General features: G+C 43.1%; 1 protein-coding gene across 8 annotated transcripts in view; it reads right to left on the reverse strand.

Annotated features, from left to right (window-relative positions):
- Nucleotides 1-21822, reverse strand: part of HDAC4 (histone deacetylase 4) — a 266018-nt gene that overhangs the window by 53639 nt on the left and 190557 nt on the right. For 7 of the 8 annotated variants that reach the window (XM_064452203.1, XM_064452202.1, XM_064452205.1 and 4 more), the window contains 5 exons: nt 21254-21370; nt 20968-21166; nt 17417-17646; nt 7009-7266; nt 5166-5352 (listed from right to left, as the gene is read on the reverse strand). In XM_064452203.1, coding sequence (XP_064308273.1) covers nt 5166-5352; nt 7009-7266; nt 17417-17646; nt 20968-21166; nt 21254-21370 — 991 coding nt within the window. The remainder of the gene's footprint in view (nt 1-5165; nt 5353-7008; nt 7267-17416; nt 17647-20967; nt 21167-21253; nt 21371-21822) is intronic. The other variant, XM_064452201.1, reaches the window with a different exon arrangement.

Below are 21822 nucleotides of genomic sequence, written 5' to 3' on the forward strand. Positions count from 1 at the left end.
CAGTTAAATAAGATTGTGCTGCAAAGCTCTGTAGAGGTCTCCCATGTTGGATTCACAGCATCAAACTTCATTAGGAGCTGCTGGGCAAAGGCAGGAACCATAAATGTCACGCAAGAAGAAGATGTAGCCCAACGGCAAGGCTGGCGGTCCATGAGAACTCCCCAGTCTGAGTTCATTTAAACTAGCGCAAGGGCTGCAGTAACCTTGCCTCAGGTTAATTTATTTTTGAAGTAAACTCACCTTCAGGGGACATCATGCATTTAGACAAAGTATTTGTTACCTAAAAGAACCTCACATAGATGTCCTCCTAGACCATATGGGACTGCACCAGGTTTGGCTAAATCATTCATATTAAAGAAAGGAAAGTGTTTCTGCCTTCTCTGATTTCCAGACATACCTACAGGGACTACAACCCAGGCTTTATAGATTTACAGCCAAAAGCTGCATGCATATCTATCCAACATATATATATTCACAGTCAATAACTAGGCTAGAATTTAAATAAAAAGAAGTACAAGCAGCATGTCATTCATTGAATAGCTCTGGACCTGTCTGGGTGCAACCCGGGCTTCCTTCAGTCTGCGGGCACTCTGCTGTTGGCATCAGCAGGGCCAGGACTGCACCCTCTGAGGGCACTGACCTTACAGACCAAGGACTAGAAGATGGTGCAAAGTGAGGCTTTCAGGTAATGGCCAAAGAGAAGGGCAATGGGAAACCATGCTGCATGGAGCACAGGCAGGAGAGTGCATCAGAGAATTCACTAATGGAGATGGGAGAAGTAAAATATAGGAACATGATGAACAAGAAGCTTGCACCTCATTTGCAAAGGACACTCTAACCTGGAGGTAAATCCGAGGCTAGCTCATGCCACACCTTCTTAAGTTTGTGGAGAAAAAACGAAACAAAACAAAAACCCACAAGCATTTTCAAGCAGTGTTTTTTAAGCAGCCTTTTCTTGCTCACCTCCTGGATTCCCAGATGATGCTTAATACTGCTGCTCTAACATATCTTTTGCTACTTGGGAGCTGGGCACAGCCGGACAGGAAATTACACTGACTGCACTGCAAAGTTGGAAAGGGTCTAAGACCATTTAAATAGTCGCTGTGTGAATCTGTATTGCAAGGTCTTTTTAAAGGGGGCTTTCCCCAAGTCTTTCAGCTTTAAATAGTAACTCCTGAAAAACTATCATGGTGCAACTCTAGGCCCATAGGTAAAGCAATGCCTAGCCAAATTAGAAGTCTCCGTTTTGTTCTCTGTTTTGTACCTGGATAACCCTAAAGCCAAGACAGATCAAACCAAAGATAAATGCAAATGAAGAAACAAACAGCTTTTTGCCTTATATTCTTCTGATCTTCCCTTATCTTCCTAGAGTGCAGCAGATCTGTCAGGTATCTCCCAGGTTTTCTGAAGGAAGTTTGGTGTCAGCTCAGAAGTAGGCAGGGCTATTTATCAGCTCATCCTACTTGGTGCCAGCTAAGAGAGCTGCACCAATGTGAGTGAGAACCCCAGCCACACAAAGCAGCACCTCCTCATCTGCATCTGCAAGCACTGGAAGCTACACGTGTTTAAAATACACGCGCACATGTAAAATGGGTTTTGGCAACTGAGCCTATTCAATGTAGGTAGACAAAGGGGTTAAAGAAAAGGTTTTTAGAAAAGGGAGTGGTAGGACGCCTACTTGTCTCTATTTGTTAATGGAGACTACAGTGGGGTTTATAGAATTTGGTTGATCTATAGTTTCTCCTTTCCCAATGACTCGATGATAACAGTAGTGTCTCAATGAAGTTCTTCTATACTGTAATCACACATCACTCAACATCTCTCTTTTCTAAAAAGTAAACCACTGGAAAGAAGGGAACTGTTCCAAGTTCCTTCCTGTGGTTGGGGGCACTCAGATGAAGACACACACACACAAAGGAAACCTTGCAATTTAAGCCTAAAAGATGAAAACTACATTGGCCATTACAATTTTAATTAAGTGGTACTGGAAGCAATACTCTTTAAGACATGAGAACAATCATTTTTAAAGGTCAGCACTAAAGCATAACCAACTCGCTTTTCTTGGCAGAACAAACATATGATTTGAGGTCAGATAATTGTATTGCTCTGCACAGGAGAGAATAAATGCCTTCATCAGAAATGAAAAATACTTTAATGCAGAACATCAGAATAATTTGTGGAACCATTTTTACAGGAGATCAGAGACTAGATAATTGAAGCTATGCAAATGAATGGCCTAACCTGAGAAGTCTTATCCAAGTGTGTAGAACGGTGCATGCAGAAGCATTCATTAAAGTCAAGGGGGCAAGTTCAAGGACTATCTGTCTTTTATATGCTAGTCGGAAGGAAAATTAAGCATCATGCTTTGGGACATAAAACCAATTGCTTGAAGAAGTCAGGAAGGGGGCTACTTTCACTTTCATGTGGAGTAACGCATGTCATGTTTGAGAGGTGTATTATGTTGTTCTTTCCCTACACCTTTGAAGTCTCAGGTACCGGTCACTGATAGAGACAGGAAAATGAATTTTACATAAACCCCAGAATTTCCAGTTGTCTAGTCCTAACTCTGTCCAGAGAGAGCATCAGTGTTTTCTACATGTTATCTTGAACATGATGGTGATGAACAATTCCTTTGTCTGTTGGACAATAACTGATCTCTTAAGAGCCACATTTGTGTCTCGAGCAATTGTGGTTGGCTTCATTAGGGCTACTGAATGAAGTTTGTTTTTTCCAGCCCTCTCACAAAATGATCACAACAATTCAAATCTTAATTCCTCTGAAATCCAAAATGCATAGTCATGTTAGGATCAATCTCCAAAGCAGTCACATATCATACAGATGGATTTTCCTAGCGAAAAAGAAGCCTGATGCACTTCAGCACTGCTTGCTTTGAAAAAATACCCAAGACGTTGATTTCCTACCTTTCAAAGAATAATTTAGTCCTCATGATTAAGCTTTTGTATCCACCTCCAAAAACACATTCTCTGACACACTGTGGACAACTTCAAGAAAGCATTAGCAATCTAACTCGCACACACACGCTCAACAGCTGAAATGCCTGCCTTGCCTTTCTGTGCTTGCCTGCCCATACTAGTAGGCTGTTTTTTTCCTGCCACCACTAAGCAGATAGTGATGGTTAATTAAACCAGTCCCTCACCTTTTATGTGAGGTGGAGGACTAGTTATAGGACTAGTATAAAGGTCTCACCTTTTATGCTTTGCACCTTTATTAGTGCCAGTGAATGCCCAACACTTCCTCCCTTGACAGCATTTTATTGTATTTTTCCTCCTCCATTCACCTAGCATAAATGTAGAGAACTGCATGAGATAGAAGGCAATGGAAAAATCAAGCCCTTGGAATCTTAACGTGGATAAATGCTGTGAAAATGATATTTGACAACTGAAATACACTAGCATTTTTCATATCATCACACTGGATTGTCCGGTGCTATATAAAAGCAATGTGAAATTCCACCTCTTATTTTAAGCCTCCTTTTTGTTTTTAAACCTTGCCTCCAAGGAAAATAAATCATAACATTTTAACAGTACCTTTTCAAACCAGCACAGTTCTCAAAATCTGCATTCCTGTAATTTTAAATGAAATTTAGAGGCACATATCTGAGTCAAACTTATACCCTCTGGTAGGAAGTGTTATTGTGTGTCCAAAGTCTTGTGTATGATTGACAAGGCAACTTAAATATTGGAGGAGGAGAAAGGAAGAAAAAGAAGGAATGAATAATTTCTCAAAATAGGGCCAGGCTTTTTTGTTTTTAAAGCACCAAGGTTTGGTTCTAAACGTCTTAGATGCTCAGGTTCCATCTGGTTTGGCCACGAGTGAGGGGACTACCCTTCTTTGTATCCTTAGCAAAAGCCAAAATCTAGAATAATCTTGCTATAACTGGTTGCATTAGAAATGCAGTTTTGCTGAAATTAAAGGTTTCAATATTAAAAACAAATAGAGGCTTAAAGGGCTGATTTGCAAAAATGGGATACCGCTTGGGTTTTTACAGAGCTGATCGCACATGCTTCCCACCCTGCAGCTAGCAGCTGAAAACCAAAGTTATATTTAACATATCGCTATTGCTATGCCATCAGTGTCTGAAAATAAACTGATTCACAGTGCTGATTTTAATGATGCAAGAAGTGCGGGTTAAATAAGAATAAATGGTTACATGAAAGAGAAGCAAAATCATGAGCTGCTCCTATTTGGGTGTTCTGGATTTTTTCCCCTTCCTTTTCCCAGGGCACACATCACATTGCAAAATGTTCATTCACAAAATAGAGCTTGACATTTGGGGAAGAAGGTGGACTTCAAAATAAGTCTGCCTAATCACCCAATGCAGGGCTTGAAAAGTTGCACGTAAATTAACTTGCATCTGTTACTAAGGCTACTGAATAGACAGAAAGGATTTTGGTGGAAAAAAAGCTGGTTGTCAGAATATAAGAAGAGCAATTATTTTTCACCTTTAATCTTTGTGTGGAGATTAATGCCTCTGTTTTGCATTTCTGGTTTTCCCTAGACAAATGCAGAATTGCACTCATAATTTTCCTTTGAGATGAAGGCCCAACAGGTAAGAAAACACTCTTCAGCCTGTTTCTGCCTGACAACTCGAAATAATCAACCCACCTCACTTTTCCTAATCTACAGGTACAGATTCCTGGGCAGAGATTGTGTCTCAGACCGAGGGGTAGGCTGGCACAGAGCCAGGGGAGGATAACTTATGGCATGAGATTGCTCAGGGACTGGAGAAGGTGCAAAAAATACAGCCAACAGATACTGCATTTGGCATGCTATCCTTTTTCAATAACATTGCCTCTCTCTGTCTTGCATCTAAATCAGCTTTGTCACAGCATATGACTTGTCTTTTTTTTTTCCTGGAGATACATAATTAAAGTACTGTGCTATGCTTCTATTGATTTTTACAGGTTGTTTTGTCTGGACTGTAGGGTGTCTGTCCCTCTTGGGAAGGAACAAGCAGGACAATAGGGCATAAGATGACGGAATCTTATCCTTGATGAAGACAGGATGTTATGAAGTCCCCAAATGCAGATGAGATGCAGACCCCAAACAGATGACTTTGCAGGGATAGGGCAGAAAATCACAAGGAAAGGCAAAATGGTAACCACAGCCCCACTGCTTCAGCTTCCAGTGCCCCAAAACATTACCTGTTGTGAACCTTGGCTTAGTGGGTGGCTCCTGTACGGACATCGGGAAGGTGGCTGAGGCAGGTGAGGACTGTGCACGAGACAGAGGCCGATGCCCTCCAAAAGAGACAGGCATGCCAGCTGCCTCCAGCGACGCCTGGTAGTTTCTTAGCTGGTGAATACGTTGCTGCTCCAACAGAAGGGCTTGCTGCAGGGAAAAAAAGCATGCAGTTGCTGGAAGTCTGTGTCTTTCCTAAAAATGTTTTTAAGAGTTTTTAAAGTTTGCAGGCTTGGACTCCTTTCCCTGATAAATAAGCGGATACACCCATGTTCAGCAAATGAAGATGCACGTTTCTAGAGTGAAGTCAGGCAAGTGCAGTGTGTTCAAACTACAGTCCTGAAGCCGGTGTATGCTGGCAAGGTCATTAGCAGAGGCAGCACCATCCACCCCTTGGGTCTGGCCATGTCCTCCTTCCCCTGTGCCTCTCCATGCTGCAGTGGTGTATTTAACAGTGCGACGCACCAGGCCAGGGAACGTGTCCAGCTCAACTGGGCCCCGGGCAAGAGAGGGAATTTTCAACCGATCTGGTTCTCTGCACAGCCACTCCATCAGCTAGACAGGCTCTTGGTCAGAAGGGATGGCTGTTCCAGCTTTCCATATTCCAACCACAACCTAACAACCTTCCTATTTCCTCCATTCCCTCTCCTCTTTGAGGCAAAATAATTGCAGAGGACATAATATTTTTAAGACTCCTCAGGTGTGACCATGTATCCAGGGCTAGGGCAGGGGGGCTGCACTTTCACAGGAGCAGTATCACTGTGGTCCCTCATGCAGCATGTTACATTTAATTTGTTTATTTATTTAACTGAGGCAATGAGGCTCAGATGTGACTGTATAAATCAAATAACACTTCGTACAAGCATGGTTGGCAATGGCATTGATCTTTGAAGGCAGCACTGTTATGAAGACAATGCTGCTCAATAAGGAACCAAGAAGGCATTCTCTGAGCAACAGACAGAGACATTTATGTGGGACAGGCGAGTCAGCTCCGCAGCGCTAGGAAGACGGTTGTGAACAGCGAGATGCAAACAACTACAGGGAGCAACCAATTTGCACCTGATTCACAGACACCGTAATTGCAAACCTGGCACAAGTCTGCTTTCCCTAGCCAAGGGCTGTGGATTTACTCAGAGAGCTACACCCTGGCATGGCTACAGCAATCTGCTCTTGGCTGCAGATCCCGTGAGGGAGTTACACACGGCTCTAGATACAGTCAGATGCCGAGTGCTAAGGGCTGCAAAGATGAGCAGAGCACTGATGCCAACCTTCTCACCTTCATTACTGCTTCCACAACAGAGAGACTGCCATATAATTGGGAAGATAATGCTATGCTACGTTGGTGTTTACCCTCTCAAAGTGAGCACAGCTGTGATCTCTGATCTCTGGTTCTGAAGAAGGAACCCCCCGCAATGAACCTCATCCTTCCTTCCCTTATCTAGCCCTTCTCTGGGGCAGCCAATTTGTTTTAAAACATAAAATCCTCTGCTAGTGTTTAGTGGTCAAAAATTGTAAGACACGCTTTGTCTTCCCAAAGAAACAAACAGAAAGTCGTTCAGTGGCTGCAAACGCATTGACTGCGTTTTGTGCAGGTGATCCAGATTCTCCTCCCTGGGACTTCTGAGTTGACGTGGTGACTACAGGGAAAGATGGCACTAATTTTACCTGCAGGTTTCTTTATGCAGCACATCCTCAAGGGCTGGTTCCCACTAGCTTCTCCCCTTTAGAGTAGTATAAGGTGACTACCAAGACCAAACAATCTCCTATAAAGAATTAAGTCCCAAACTTGGTATTTTGTGAGCTCACCTGACGGAAGAGTAGCTCCTGCTCAGCCTGCCTCTGCCCAGACTCCAGCTCCTGCTGCGGCTCTAGATCCTCCTCATCACTCTCGATGGGTTCTTGCTTCACTTGCACCATGTTGGCCAGCCCTGGAGCCTCCTTTTGGCTTGTGACTCTGTCGCTGTATGGCTCCTCCAAAAGGGCTTGGTGCTCCCGTAACTCTTCTTCTGTCTCCTCAGGGTGGCTTTCATGCTGGCGAGCTGGTTCATTAGGTTTTGATATAATCTGAAAACAACCCAGAGGTTAACCGATAAATAAAATGTAACTCATCACAGGTAAAGTTCACTCTGTTCTCCTCAAAGAACCAGCTTTCATGAAAAGAGCAATTGTGAATTACAGGTTTTATCTTATAAACTAGGTCCAAGACAACCACTCAAGGGAAAGGTCAGGTCAACCTTGGCATTAAGCACTACAAAATCCTGTAGTAATGATGGCCCCTTCATTTTGCACTTGATTTCCCTCTCAAGAAATAAGAGCCTCTTGCACCTGCACACCTATGGATGCTATGCCATTGACAAATCCACACAGGAGAAGCATAACCATCAATTAATTTGGCAATTAAATTCTGAAAAAGAGTAAAAGACACATGTACCCTCTAAGAGGGTTCCTACTACTTCGTTTGCCCAGCTTCTTCTTGAATCGCCCCCTGAATTTCAGCTGTAAAGTGAGATGCCATCTTAGAAAAATTCCTCCAAAACTTGCATTCTTATGTAGTTAGGAGGAAACAGAGGACACTCAACTTACAGCGTCTGGACAGAAGCAAACTCCAAGAGCAGCACCATTCTAACCAGATCTTCCTAACTAGAGGTAGTGAACTTCTCTGAAGGTGGCTGCTAAAACAAAGGGATCAATATAATTTTCACTATTATTCACACAGGCTCAGACTTTTTGAAAGTTCATTGGCGAGATAAAATTCACAGTTCTCCATCTCAGACTGCTTATAATTTTTATTTGGAACAAAAAAAGTGAACTGTTTTTAAATCTAGCAAAGGTAAATAAATCAATTTCCTTTCTTTGAAAGAGCTCAGGCTGTACCCATTTCATAGGCTTATAAACAAACTGCTGAACTTTGAAAGTTGTCAGGGCAGAGCTTTAATAAGGATTAGGTCATTGGTATGAAAAGCAATATTGATTTTAAATCTAATAAAGCTAAATCAAAACATGGTTCCTGACCACATGCAGTAGTGACTACTTAAAAGTAACTTGCTCTTTGAAGAACAGTGGCTCAAACCTGAAACTAAGCCTTTTTCCCTATACAAAGCAGATTTAGGCAGACAAAGGTAATATAAAGGATTAATTGCCTACGAGTATCACAGCAAGGACAGCAAGATGTGGCTCACAGCTACAGCAGAGGTCCTCAAATATCTGGGACTCAAAGCTTTTAAAAATGGAGTGTTGCAAGGACTGGGATGCAGGGCCATGGCTTTCCAGCACTTTGTGGATTACTGCATTTCAGATATCTTGATTCCTGAAAGGAGCAGAACATGCAGAAGAGCATTATCTTGCCTAGAAGTTTAAGGCAAGACCCTCTGCCGTTTACGCAGCCTCCCAGTAGAGATGGGGGGTACAGCCCATCCCTTTTAGTGACAGAAGCTGATCTTTTTGTACTGATCAACAACTGGCTGCTGTTGGCAAGAGGGTTTCAGTTTCTACGACCATCAACCGTCTTTGAGAGTCAACAGTTTCTTGGAAGAGATGGGACCCACCTGACTAAACAAGAAAAAAGTACCTCTGCCAGCAGGCTGGACAAGCTGGTAGTCAGAGCTTTGAACTGGAAACAATGTGGGAGGGAGTGGTTCCTCAACAAGCAGCTAAGGAAGCTGGGGACAGGGTAGGCAGGCCAAGGGCCTGGGGTGGTGTGAGCAGAAAGGCCATGCCAATCAACAGAAGAAGAACTGATGTGGCATCCCTTTGAGCACAGGCATGTAAAGAAGGAGGTGGCTGCAGAACAGCCATGGATGGGGAAGGTCTCAAGCCTGTCCTGGGGAATTGGCATGCTTGGGTACCCCTCTGAAATGCTGCTACACCAGCACACGCAGCATGGTGACCAAACAGGAGGATTAGAATTCTGTGTGCAGTTGCAAGGGCTTACCACACTCACCTCCTCGGGTGGAATAGCTCACGTGACTGGAATGCTGTGATGGAGGGATACAAACTTTTTAGGAAGGACAAACTGGGAAGGTGAGATGGGGAAGTTGCCCTTTATGAAAGGGAGGAGCAGGAATGCATGGAGCTCTGTGCCTTGGTATGGATCTGGACTCAATCAGGAGCTTAAATATCAAGATAAGTGGGCAGACCAAGATGAGGCCTCTTGTAGTGGGTAGACTGCTGTACACCTCCTGATAAGGTAGAGGTAGATGAGGTCGTCTTTAAACACCCAGAAGAAGCCTGACTTTCACAAGTCCTGCTCTCTGCGGGGGACTTTAACCACCCTGTTATCTGGTGGAAGGACAAGACAGCAGAGCTCAAGCAGTCTAGGGGATTTGAGCACACTGATGATGAATTCCTGACAGAGGTGATCAAGATGCCAAGAAGGAAGGTGCTCTCCTGGACCTGACACTTACAAACAAGGAAGGGCTATTTGGGGGTGTGGAAGTCACAGAGGCAGCATTGGCTGCAATGACCATGAGAAGGTGGAGTTGAAGATCCGAAGAGGAGGGAAGAGGGCAAAAAGCAGGACCACAGCCCTAGATTTCAGGAGAGCAGACTGTGGCCTCTTCAGGGATCTGCTTGGAAGAGTCCCATGGCATATAACCCTGGAGATCAGAGGGGTCCAGGAAAGCTGGCTGTCAGCTGAGGATTCTACAACCTCAAGAAAGATCCATCCCAACGAGTAAGAAATCAAGCACAGCCTGCAGAAGACCTGCATGGATGAGCAAGGAGCTCCTAACTGAACTCAAGATATAAATGGGTCATGTACAAGGGTTGGAGGCAGGACAGGTGACCCAAGAGGAGCAGGCAGTTGCTATCTGAACTTGTATGGATGGTGTTAAGAAAGCCAAAGCCAACCTGGAGCTGAATCTGGCAAAGGATGTGAAGGGCATCAAGAAAGAACAGAGGAAGACTAGGGAAATCATGGGCCCACTGCTGAACAGGGGAAGGGACCTAGTGAAAAATGACACAGAAAAGGCCATGGCACTTAACGCCTTCTTTACTACTAAGACCTTCCTTCTAGAATCCCAGGCCCCTGAGGCCAGAGCAAAAGTCTGGAGCAAGGAAGACTTATGCTTCATGGAGGACCACCAGGTTTATGGACCACTTAAAAAAACCTACATAAGTCCATGGGGCCCGATGGGTTGCACTCACAGGTGACGGGACAAGAGGCAACAGGCACAAATTAAAACACATGAAATTCCTTCTGAAGACAAGAAAACATATTTTTTACTGTGAGGGTTGTTAAACACTTGAATAGGTTGCCCAGAGAGGCTGTGGACTCTCTGTCCTTGGAGATATTAAAAACCCAATTGTATATGGTCCTGGGCACCCTGCTCTAGCTGATGCTGCTTAAGCAGGCACAGTGGACTAAATGATCTCATGAGGTTTCTGCCAACTTAAAAGATTCAGTGATCAAAACTTCTCAAGGATTTTTGTGAGGTACCTCCTACCCCCCTCTCCCCTCAGTTTCTTTACTTGTAATGCACATTGGATAACTAAATCACGTTAAGTTAAAGATAACTCTTCCATCAGTTTTCTTTAAGCTCTCTTAGGTTTGATGAATATAATCTATTTTAAAGATAATTAAATCATCATAAGCCATCTTCTCCTATCTTTTTTTTTTTTCTGCCTGGATCAAAAGTCTCAAGCTTTGAACTTAATACCTTTTGAACTTATGAACCACGCAAGGTAATTGCTGGGAAAATAACTTACAATGTCATTGTCAAATCTAATGGAAATGAGAAACAGTGTAATTCCCTAGAAGTTTTAAATTATTCCAACTCCATAAAAATGTAAGAATTAAATGAAAAACACATGTGTAAAATGCTACAATGAGGGTTGAAAGATCAAGTGGTCAATGACAAGGTCATTTCAAACACTCAGTTTGCTCTCCTAATACATTCTTACAGGACAATTTTGCAAAGAAAGCACTTTGTTATGAACATATTCCATATAATACACAAGTATGTGTACCCCAGGCTCATTAAACTTCCTAAAAATCTTCCATTTTTGCAGTTTTATGAACATTTGCTCATGTAACTTAAGAAAGTCTGAGGTAATCGAAGTGCAAGGGAATGAATATAAAGTTAAGAGAGCATTGAAAATACTTACAAATATATTTGAAATAGTAAACAATTACATAATCCACCATAAATAATTTCTCCTTCCCTTAATTAGCTCTCTAGCTTCCTTTGCAATGAGGTTACTCCTCTATTTTCAAACACAGTTGCCTCTGGCTATCACATACTGCCACCATAAAACATTGTTAAAGGCACTGCCTCTCTAGCCTCGGACAGCTAACTATTTCAGTACAGAAGAAACTGTTCATCTCTAGGCACAAGCACTTTTAAAAGACTCGATACAGCTGGCAAGATTTCTTATCTACATCTTTGAAATACAAAGAACAGAAAGGAAAATAAAATCATAGCAATGTAATGGAAAAACAAAGAATTAATCATTTTTCTGTGGAATGCTTCATAAGGAAAAAAAAGAGGCTGCATTTCTTTGCTAGTATAATTTCAGGTCTACCAGATATGATATATCTACTGCTTCATGATACCTTCTCTGTAGCGATATATTCTCAAGACATCAAAAACTTTGAAGATACTGCTAAAGAGGTTAGAAATATCTGTTTACTTGTCACAGAGTAATGAAGAGTCCCCAACAGAAAAATGCTTACAAAGCTCCTAGAAGAATATAATTAACGCACTTTTTCTTTAGGCAACAAGTGTCATCACAGGGACCCATCATGTTCTAACATGTGGCTGAAGAGCTCCTTAGAGCAGAAGCAGAGCTGATGAACTTCCACAGGAAACGATAACACAAGCCCTACTCTTCTGGCTATCGATATGACTCCTTCCACCTGAGGTACCCCTTACAGAGCAGGGATATCCTAATTAACTTTTATAGACCAAAAGCAGGAAGAGGTGATAAAAGGATGATGGGGGAGGCTGAGTTGGGCATAGGTCACGTAAGGAGTTGGCAGAGCTTTCTACAGCCTTCTGCAAGAGAAATTCCTCTTTTTTTTTTTTTTTTTTTTCCTTTTTCCTGAAGTGATGAGACTGCAGGAAAAAAATAAATGTCTGAGGCAGCATACCTGCTGGAAGGACCACAAGACTGCTGGCCTCTGTGCCTAGATGAGAGGGTACGACCCAACTTTAATGAATCAAAGAACAGGGACTGCTGGAAGGGGAAAAGGAGGGGGAGCGAGAAGAAAACACTTTGGCACCAGCAGAAGCTGTTTTCTTCACACACAAACACACACACACCCCCTCCCCTCAAATAACTGGAGTTACGGGCTTGATTATATCAGGAACACATCTACATATCGCCAGATCTGCAGCAACAGACATCCCACAGAACAACAGCTCCTGACAAAACCACTTAACAGCATTTAGGCAGTAATAGGTGTGAGGATGCACAAGCACACGAATGCCAAGCGTCTCATGCCCTGCTGAATGGCATTTCACATTCAACTGACTGAGACACTTAGCAGGATTGCTGAAAGAGGTTTTCTGGAGATCTTTTTCAATACTTGTTATATCCAAAGTTATGTCCGGGTGCTTAAAAAACAGGCTTCCCTTAAACTGTTCAAAGGGTAATAGCCCTACCCTGCATGCTGTGCAATACAACCTAAGACACTGTATTTTTCTAATATTACAAATTAAGCACTACATATGAAAAGCCACTCCAGGATTCACTTGAGGCTAAACAGTTAATGCATTCCAAAAAAGAAAAATAATAATCAGGAAATAGCAAGGTTAAATTCTAGGCGTTAATAAAAATGTATCCACCCAACGCTGCTGCACCAGACAAGTTGAGGCACTGTAGTCTGGCCTATATACATTGTCATATATATATGCCACATGAGGAGAAAAACCTCACTTTCCAGAGTGTGCTAAAAATGGGGTTTAGTCAGAAGAACCATAATTTGACCACAGAAGCTCAGTGTTAATCTGCTTAACAGTACAATTCAGGGCTAAAGGGGAGATTATCTGTGCTATTAAGGCCTTGTGAATTATATACCCAGGAGACTAAAACTAAAACACTCTTCTTCACTATGGAAGGGTAAAAAATTGAGTTTTCCAGCACAGAATTTACAGAAATCTCACTTGCATATTTCTCTTTAGAAGGAGAGTTGCTGCTTTAAGACCTGTTGTGCTGAAAGGCTAACACTTTTAACTCAAAATACCTGGAGTGTGCTCAGAGAACAGTGCCCTACTTTACCTGGTCTGCTGTCAGAACAAAATTACCCCCAGAGAACCACGAGCATATCACAGCTCCTCCCTCTCATACATAAAAGACTAAAATTTGTATCTTAAAAGAGACTGAAGCCTGCAGAGAAATTGTAATTGCTGAAGATGAAATGATGTTGGGATTGCTGCATGTATTTATTGTATGGCAAAACAAGCTCCCTCGCCCAGCAAAGCTCCTCTGACCATGGGGAGAAACCATTTTGAGGTTATATTTTGAATGTTAAAAATGCACAAAGGTGGGAAACGTGCGCACATTGCCTGGGTAATTTCAGGTCAGTGCTCCCATGCACCTGCGTTAATGTATAGCTTTTATTTTCAGGACTGTTTAGTATTTACTGTTTTAGGGCACATGCCTCATTCCGATCAAAGGTTGCACAGAGCTCAGTTAGCAAGAAATGATCCGGTATCTTATCTAGAATCTCATTTAATGTCTCAAACCCTGGTTCTGAGAAAGACTTGTTGATTTCTCAGAAAAGATACAGTTTTTGCAGTATGATCACTAGAGCACGAGTGCTCTGCCAATATTAGCACGCTTCTGTTCACAATGACTGGACAGCAGGCAGGGAGCAGAACTCCCATCTGATGCAGAGCTGCCATCAAATGCACAGCCGGGGCAGAGATTATGAAACCCCACCGGGTGGGGGTTTCAATATGATATGGTTGATTTTAAGATAACACGTTTTAGGTGTGCAAGCACACCTCTGCAGCTATTAGCTCCCTCTCCCTGGCCTGCAAACGGCTTGGAGAAGATGAGCGTGCTGCTGCAAGCTGCCTGCTGGCTGGATCTGCTCAGCGGACACAGCTCTGCAGCAGAGAGGAGTAAGCCAATTCCCTGCCGTGGCATCAAGCTGCCTTAGCCCTAAGGCCCCTTCTTTCTCCTCTTCCACTCCTTATGTGTCCTTCAATTCTGCAAAAAATGAGGCAGCACGCCACCAGAGAGCAACCTCACCCTCTCACCCTTCTCTGTACTATGTTCAGAGTCTTGTAAAAGAGATACCATTTGATTATCAAAAGTTGGATCGAAAAGATGCGAAAAAGTGAGCAAGACTTACACTGGGAAACAACTACTCTCATGTCCTAGCTCGAGAGTAGCTAGCAGTGCGGCGACTTCAATAATGCTCTTTTCATTCATGCATGTCTCTTTCGTCCTCAATTCTGGAGGGTGTTTTGTGGTTTTGTGTGCGGGTTCTTTTCCCCCTCCTTAAAGCAAATGCAAATGTCATCTGATGGTGACAACACAAACACCAGATGAGGGGGGCTGGGACCCTTGTTTTCCATACAGAGCCTTGTGGTGAGCCAGGGGAGTCACTCTCAAGTGAGCCAGCTCCCAAATATGGTGAACTATGTACTTTTCTACACTCAAGCAATCCCCAGTTTGCTGCTGATGGTGTTAGACCAAGGAATTCAGAGCCCATGCTGGAAGGTATTGCACCCCGGGAGCACACTCCCCTCCGGTCACCCCAAGGAGTCCTGTCCCTCCTTTGGACCCATCCCACCCAATCCGTTCCCCTGCACTCTCCTTCCAGCCTGAGACACATGCCCTGTTCTCGTTTGTCCAATTCCAAGTTACTGCTCCAAAGCCTTGGGCACTAAGGCTTCACAGCCAAATCTCCTAGATGATTATCCTTATTATTTTCAATCAGGAGCAAAACAACATATTTTTCCATAGTCGCCTTCTTGGAAACAGCAAGACTTGTTTTGGCTGCAGTCTTCTCAAAAATTTCATCCGATGTACACGCCTAATAGGGAAAGTTTAAGGCCAAAACTCTTAAGGTTCAGAAAAATCACAAGCAATTGAAAACAGCCTTGTATTATTCACAGGAAATCCAACACAACCTCAACAGACAGTGCTGTCAGTTCTGCTAATAATTAAAAGGCAGCAATCTATTACATTATTTTTAGTTGTGCCCTTGCACTCCTACACACAAGGGTCTTAAAATATCTGTGCGTCTGGGAAAAGTCTTTTTCCATGTCAGCACTTGGATGCTATCCCACGGGATAAATTTGCCACACGCATACAGCGCTAGTACCGAAACCATTTTAACTCATTACTTATATAAATCAAACACAGGGAAATCGCTCCTGTGCAATCAGTTTAATTACACTCCCCCCCTGCCTGCCTCTGCTGTGGATGTGATAGATCACAGCTCTAACAAAGCTGAAATTCAGAGTGCTGCAGGACGACTCTGGTCACACACACTCTCCAGCTCCTGGGAGGTCCAAGCGAAAGTCTGAATGAGTTCAGTGGGTACGTCACAGCTAAGTCTTTGGACGCCTACAAGCGCTGGCAACGGAAAAGCCTTAAAAACCTCAAACAAACAAACCGCCAAGCTGACATTTATTTCCAAACAAAGAAACCCTACCTAGCGCCCTGCGTATGACGATCCTGGGCATGAAGTATGTTTGATGGGGGGTAAGGGAAATTTCTATGGCGGCAGCAGCAGCTCTCTACCACCCCAGTGTGTGGGGCTGAATGAGGTCCAGGGCTGGCACACGTGGTGTGCGGTGGCAGCTCTCCAAAAGAACATGATTGACGTCAGTAACTTGTGTAATCATCCTGCCTTAGCTTGAGTCTATAAACAAAGTTTTGGGGGGGTTGTGTGGTGGTGGATTTTCTTGGGCTTTTTTAATCCAACTCTCAGTAGTTGTATTTTCTCGTAGGACTGGAACAGTGAAAATATTTGCAGAAACCTCCATCATAAATTAAACTGCAGCAAATTGAAAGGTCTGCCTGCCATCGAACCTGTCCTCCTGAGTCTGAAACCTGCTCCTAAATTTACTTGTTTCTTAAAGAAAGCCACCACTGGAACTCCCTGAGAAAAGTCTTTAGAAAGCCTCAAAACAGTATAAATCAGAGTCAGAAAAATTTAATACTGATTATGATCGACCTCCCCGCTCCCCAACAGCCTTTTTATAATGCAAGTCTAGCGACAAACTGTGCCTTCTGAAATCCTGGGAGGAAACCTCAGCTGGGATAAAATGTCACAGTTCCATCCATACCACTTGTTATCAGACCTCTTGCATGTAAAAGGTGAGTCTTACCTTCCCATAGGCTAAAATATCAGGACAGATTTAGTCTTTTTTAATGCATATTCAATGCAATCACTTCAAAGCAGCTTTGTTTCAGCTTAGTTGTAATATTGGGATGCCCGGACAGACAATTTTGGCTACACAGCAATTGCAAGATCTGTGCACTGATGAATGGTGCTCTGCAATGTTCATCCGATGTTCTCTAAGTGATTTACAGAAAATGAGATAAAAAACACGGTGTTTGGTTTCTTCAAAGCAATTTTTGAATCACATCTAATTGTTCCTCAAAACATCCTCTGCAGGATGCACAGCAATACTGTCTTCATCTTCAGGAGAAGAAACACATAGGACACTGTAATGCTTTACACAGGGCCATAAGTTAAGAGAATCTGGACTGGAGGTGGGAATAGCTTTTTGCTTTCCACAGGTGAAAAATGCTTCAGTAAATCTGAACATCTTCACTTGCAATTATTTTCTGGTGTTGTCATGTCTGAAATCCCTCGCTTTTTTTTCTCCCCTTCTCAAATCCATATTACTGCTCCTTCTCCCTTTCAAACTGAATATATACACAGTAGGTATTTTCCCCATATTCCTTGACAGCATTTTATGTTTTCTGCTACGAAGCTGACAAAATATCCTGGATGAACAGCAACAATGACAACTTTAACAAGTATTAAAGGCAAGCCAGAAATTTGAACTGCACTGCCTTTCCACTGTCTGGAACACAGGTATTGATGCTTGCCTTGGTGATGGATGCCCACATCCTTGTTGATTTATTTCTCAAAATCATGAAAAACAGGTTCAAGGGTGAAGGCCAGTTGGTTATGGAGGTTGAGACCACATACAGTACCACACAAGAAACTCTGGAATAGTGTTGCCTAAAATTGGTAGTGATGCTGTATGAGGAAGAAAGACTTTAAAAGTGTCATGCCTACCTTATTGATGTGCAGTTGCTGTTGCTGGAATTGCTGTTTGTGTTTCTCCAAGAACTGCTGGTGCTGCTGCTGGATCACTAGCTGTTGGAGGGCCTGGGCGTTCTGGGGAAGGGGAGCAGACTGCGTGCGCCCCAGTGGGCGGTGCTGCCGGAGTTTGTGTATTGAAGGGGAGACACGTTCTCCACCAACCAGAGACTGTGCATGGAGGGGCAGTCCTGAAAGATACCAGTCTGAAGATAATATGGAGGAAAAAACAGCAGAGAAGAAAAAAAGGAAGAAGAAAGGAAGGGAGAAAATGGCTGTTGAGTAACGCTGATGGTGACAAATGACATATAACGTTAAAACCAGCCACCTTGCCATTTAGAGCTGAAGCATCCTTAAAAGAGAACAGATAACAATTAATTTCCATTGGATGGAGTAATACTTTGCTTTCTTTTGAATTCCTTGTTTGCTTGTTTACTCAGAGACCCTAGGGAAATGTTTCATTTCTTAAAATCAGCGATATCTTATGGTCCCCTCTGTCATTTGGTGGGTGACATGAATTAAGATCACAGTGGTAGTTTGGAGAAGTTGAAAGTCTTACAGCTTGCCTTGGTATAGGGAGCAATCCTGGGTTCATTTCTAGGAAATTACCAACTCAAGCTGCCACCCTCCAGCATCAGCTTACAGGGGGCTCACTGGATATGCTGAAGGATGACGGATGCTGATGAAGCTGGTTCCCACTCTAGACCATGTAGAAAAGCACATCTTCCCTTGGCTGTGCTATACTCCACCCCAGATAAATGACTAGGGATGAAAACTTCCATGTGAGAAACCCCTGACCAGGCTTGCATTGGAAAAAGGCACTCCCTTGAAGCATTTCAGGAATATGGGATCCATCAGGCTTCATTATTTCTGTAGAAAGAAGGTAAGTTAGAGGCCAAGAGGACAAATAGCTAGAATTGTTTCCATCACTGTCCTCTGTATACATGCTAGTAACTTAATGAAAACATAAGGTTATTTTGGGATAACTTGCATTACTCACATGCCCTTGGCAATTCAGGTGTCTCTGACTACTACCATGTGAAAAATCTATCTGAGCTCTGGTAAGGGCATGTCTCTTGTCTTTTTAGCTGTTCTTGGGTTAAGCTCTGCTCTCTGAAAACATACCTTCACATACTTCTTAGAAAGCTGGGACATCAAGACATGCCCAACACAAAGCCCAGCCCAAGGGTGGAGATGCTGAGGACAAGCCTTTACTTTTTGCTCGTTACACCTTGGGACAGAAAGGCATCACTGGTGTGAAGTGCCACCTATCTAATGTGGGTAAGGCTGCACACACTTTTAGGAAAAGAGTACTTTTTTGCTTTACCTCATTATATAAAACAAACTGAAGACTGCACAAGTGGTCAGAAACACTGTCCAGTTCAAGGGTCAGAGAAGTCACCTCTTCTCTTTCTTCAGTCTTTGGTTGAGAAGAGAGAGAAGCTGCCCAGAAGTCTGCAGCCAGCTGAATACAGTGGGTAAGAAACACCTTGACATTTCTGTCCCAGGACATTACGTCCTTTTCCCACGGATTCACAGAACTGCCCTACATGGAAGAAACAGACTCATTTAAAAGCCTCTCTTCTTGGGGAAAGATTTTTTCCACCCTTTGCTTTTCTGAAAAGAATCATGTAAGAGTATCTTGTTTTATAAATGGGTGTCTATAAATGTGTCTCTGTGTGTATGAATATATGAATAATTTGGAAAGTTGTGGTCCATTTCCCTTACAGCACAGTAGTTCTTACCAAAAGTTCAAATTAGCAGAGGAAGGGATCCTGTAGAGTCTGCATAGGACACCTTGGAAGACTACCTTCCTCCAAATGAATGACCAAGGTCCCCCTACGAAAGCTTTCCAGGGAGACACCTTGTTCCTACTCCAAACATACATGTCAGCGTGAAGGCTATTATCCGGAGTGATCTGCCACAGGAAGAACGGCAGACCTAAGGAATTCTGGTCTAGTTTCCCAGAACCCCCATATCTACAGAAAGAGCATGCCATTGTGCTGGATGGTTTTGCAGCCATCAGCAGACTATCTCCAGAGCTGAAGGCTATCAGAAGAATACTAATAAACTCCGCTTTGCTTCCAAGGAGGTTCGAAGTACTAACTGTAGTTTGGCAGCCAGTCCACTTAGGGCTTTTGAGACCATGTGTTAGCTTGCTCTCTTTCAGTTGCTGCATCTGGAACGTGTGTTTCTTCTTGTTGCTCTGTTGTATAGTGAGTATTTCTCCTAAGTGTTGGTTTATAACACATTGTACTCACTCTGAAAACACTGCACGTAGCAGGTGGACTAGAAGCAATACACTTGGAAGCAAACAGTACACTGTAAACTGAAGGAAGCTTTGAGAGAGGTCAAATAGGAAACAGAACAGCACTTCCTCCTACATGTGCTTTAAAGCAAATGCCGGCGTGAACAGAGAAGAAAGTTTTAGTGATAGGATAAGAGGGGAATCTTCCCCAATGGTTCTTCATCACAGACCTTGGGCAAAGGGCAATGGGTAAAGAGCTATGTCATGACTCTGGGTAACCTCTTCATGCCGCAGCAACCATGGCAGGAGAAGGCAACAGAAAATTATGCAAAGGTTCAAGGAATCTGCAGACACCACTCTCATGGCTCAGAGTGTTGGCTAAACACCACACTTCTGTGCTTCAGCTTCCCCGTATGCACATGCTTGTAAGCTTATCACAACCCCACATACATTCCTGGGATGTGAATGTTAAACCAGAGCCGTGCTGTAATGCTTCAGTGACTGACATCTCTCAAGAGTTTCCATTAGAAATGGAATGAAAGAAATAAAAATCAACACATCTATAACTTACACAGAACATCCTTTGTCCCAACATTACACACTGTAGAACAGAAATGCACCCTACTGGGGATTATTCCTTTGAATCAACCCTATTTATAGAAATATGCCTTCCCACAGGTACTTAATCGTGAAAATATGACACAGGGAGTGATTCAACGCAATTAGCATACTGAAAATGTAACATATACAAACAAGTACAATCTGTTTGAATGCAGCTGATTTTGCCATGGTTTTGCCATTTATAATAATGATGAAAAGCAAGTATTTTAATCTGAGATTTTGTAAATGCGTGCCTGTCATAGACAGAATAGAAACTATCTGTAATAAACAGGAAGAGTAATCATAAGACACAATGTTTTTGTCTCCACTTTAATCTAAAGTGGTTAGAACTCTAACTATATAGTTTTAAATTGTGACCTACAACCTTATGCTTTACTTATGGAAGTAAATACTATTTATTTTCATTTTGCCAAAATGACAAGGCAGCTTCCCCCTACCTCTGGATGAGGTGGGCGACCTCTCATTTTGCAAATGCCACCACTACCCAAGACATCAACAAACACGTCCTAAAGGTTATATGATATACCTACAGAATGTACAGATGATGCGGTTATCTTCTTTGCAGAAGAGAACAGACTTTACAAAACAACAACAGATGTCACTTGTTCTCTTTCCCCAGCTGGAACTGAGCTTTGCACATTATCTACGGAGCGCTCACCTGTGACTAAGGGAGTTTGTGCAGTTGGCTGTTCCAGTAAGACCATGTGTTGCAGAAGAGGGTTATGTGCAGTTCCCCCATCTCTTTCCAACGTTGTAGTGCTCAAGTAGGGAGTGAGGTGAGTGCCAGGAAATAAAGAGATCCGCTGCTGTAAGGTTGGGATAGTAAGTCTCTCTGCATCCTGCTGTGCTGATCCTCCCTGCAAACACACAATTGACGGCAGAGCGGGCTAAAGGATAAATTGGCGCAAGCAACGTTTCAAAGGCTGCACCCCCCCGACACTTACGCTGGAAGGGCCAGTTGCAGGCAGTCCTAGTGTGATGTTGGGCAAAGAAGGAGATGTGTAGAGTGGAAGCTGTGTTACTGAGCCTTCACGATTCACAAGTCTGTGAGCCAGGCTGGTCTGGAAACAAAATCAAGAACATTGTCCTGGTGAGAGAGCATCCACAGATTGGATCAAGGACACAGTACACTTGCTGTAAGGACACATCACAAAGGTACAGAGCTGACACTGGAAACACTGAACAGGGGAGCTAAGCTGTGCTTCAGATCCAGCCTAGATAAACACAGACTAGGTTCATGCCCTGAACACCACTGCCATGGCCACGCAGGGGCAACTAGACCAGGATAACCAACACTGGGATGATCCATCTCCCTCTGCAGCTGCCACCCTACAGAGACACCTTTTACAGTTTATTTTATCTTTCTTGGAGACTAAAGATCACTCCTGTATCTTCACTGATACTCTGCTTCTGCTCAGTCTTCATGCAGTGCCACTGCTAAAAGCTTTTGTAAAGAAGATTTAACAGCTTGCTTGTCCTTCTCAAGTACTTGCCCTCTTAAAGCTAAAACAGA

Source organism: Phalacrocorax carbo, chromosome 5 (genome assembly GCF_963921805.1).
Source record: "Phalacrocorax carbo chromosome 5, bPhaCar2.1, whole genome shotgun sequence".
Taxonomy (NCBI): domain Eukaryota; kingdom Metazoa; phylum Chordata; class Aves; order Suliformes; family Phalacrocoracidae; genus Phalacrocorax; species Phalacrocorax carbo.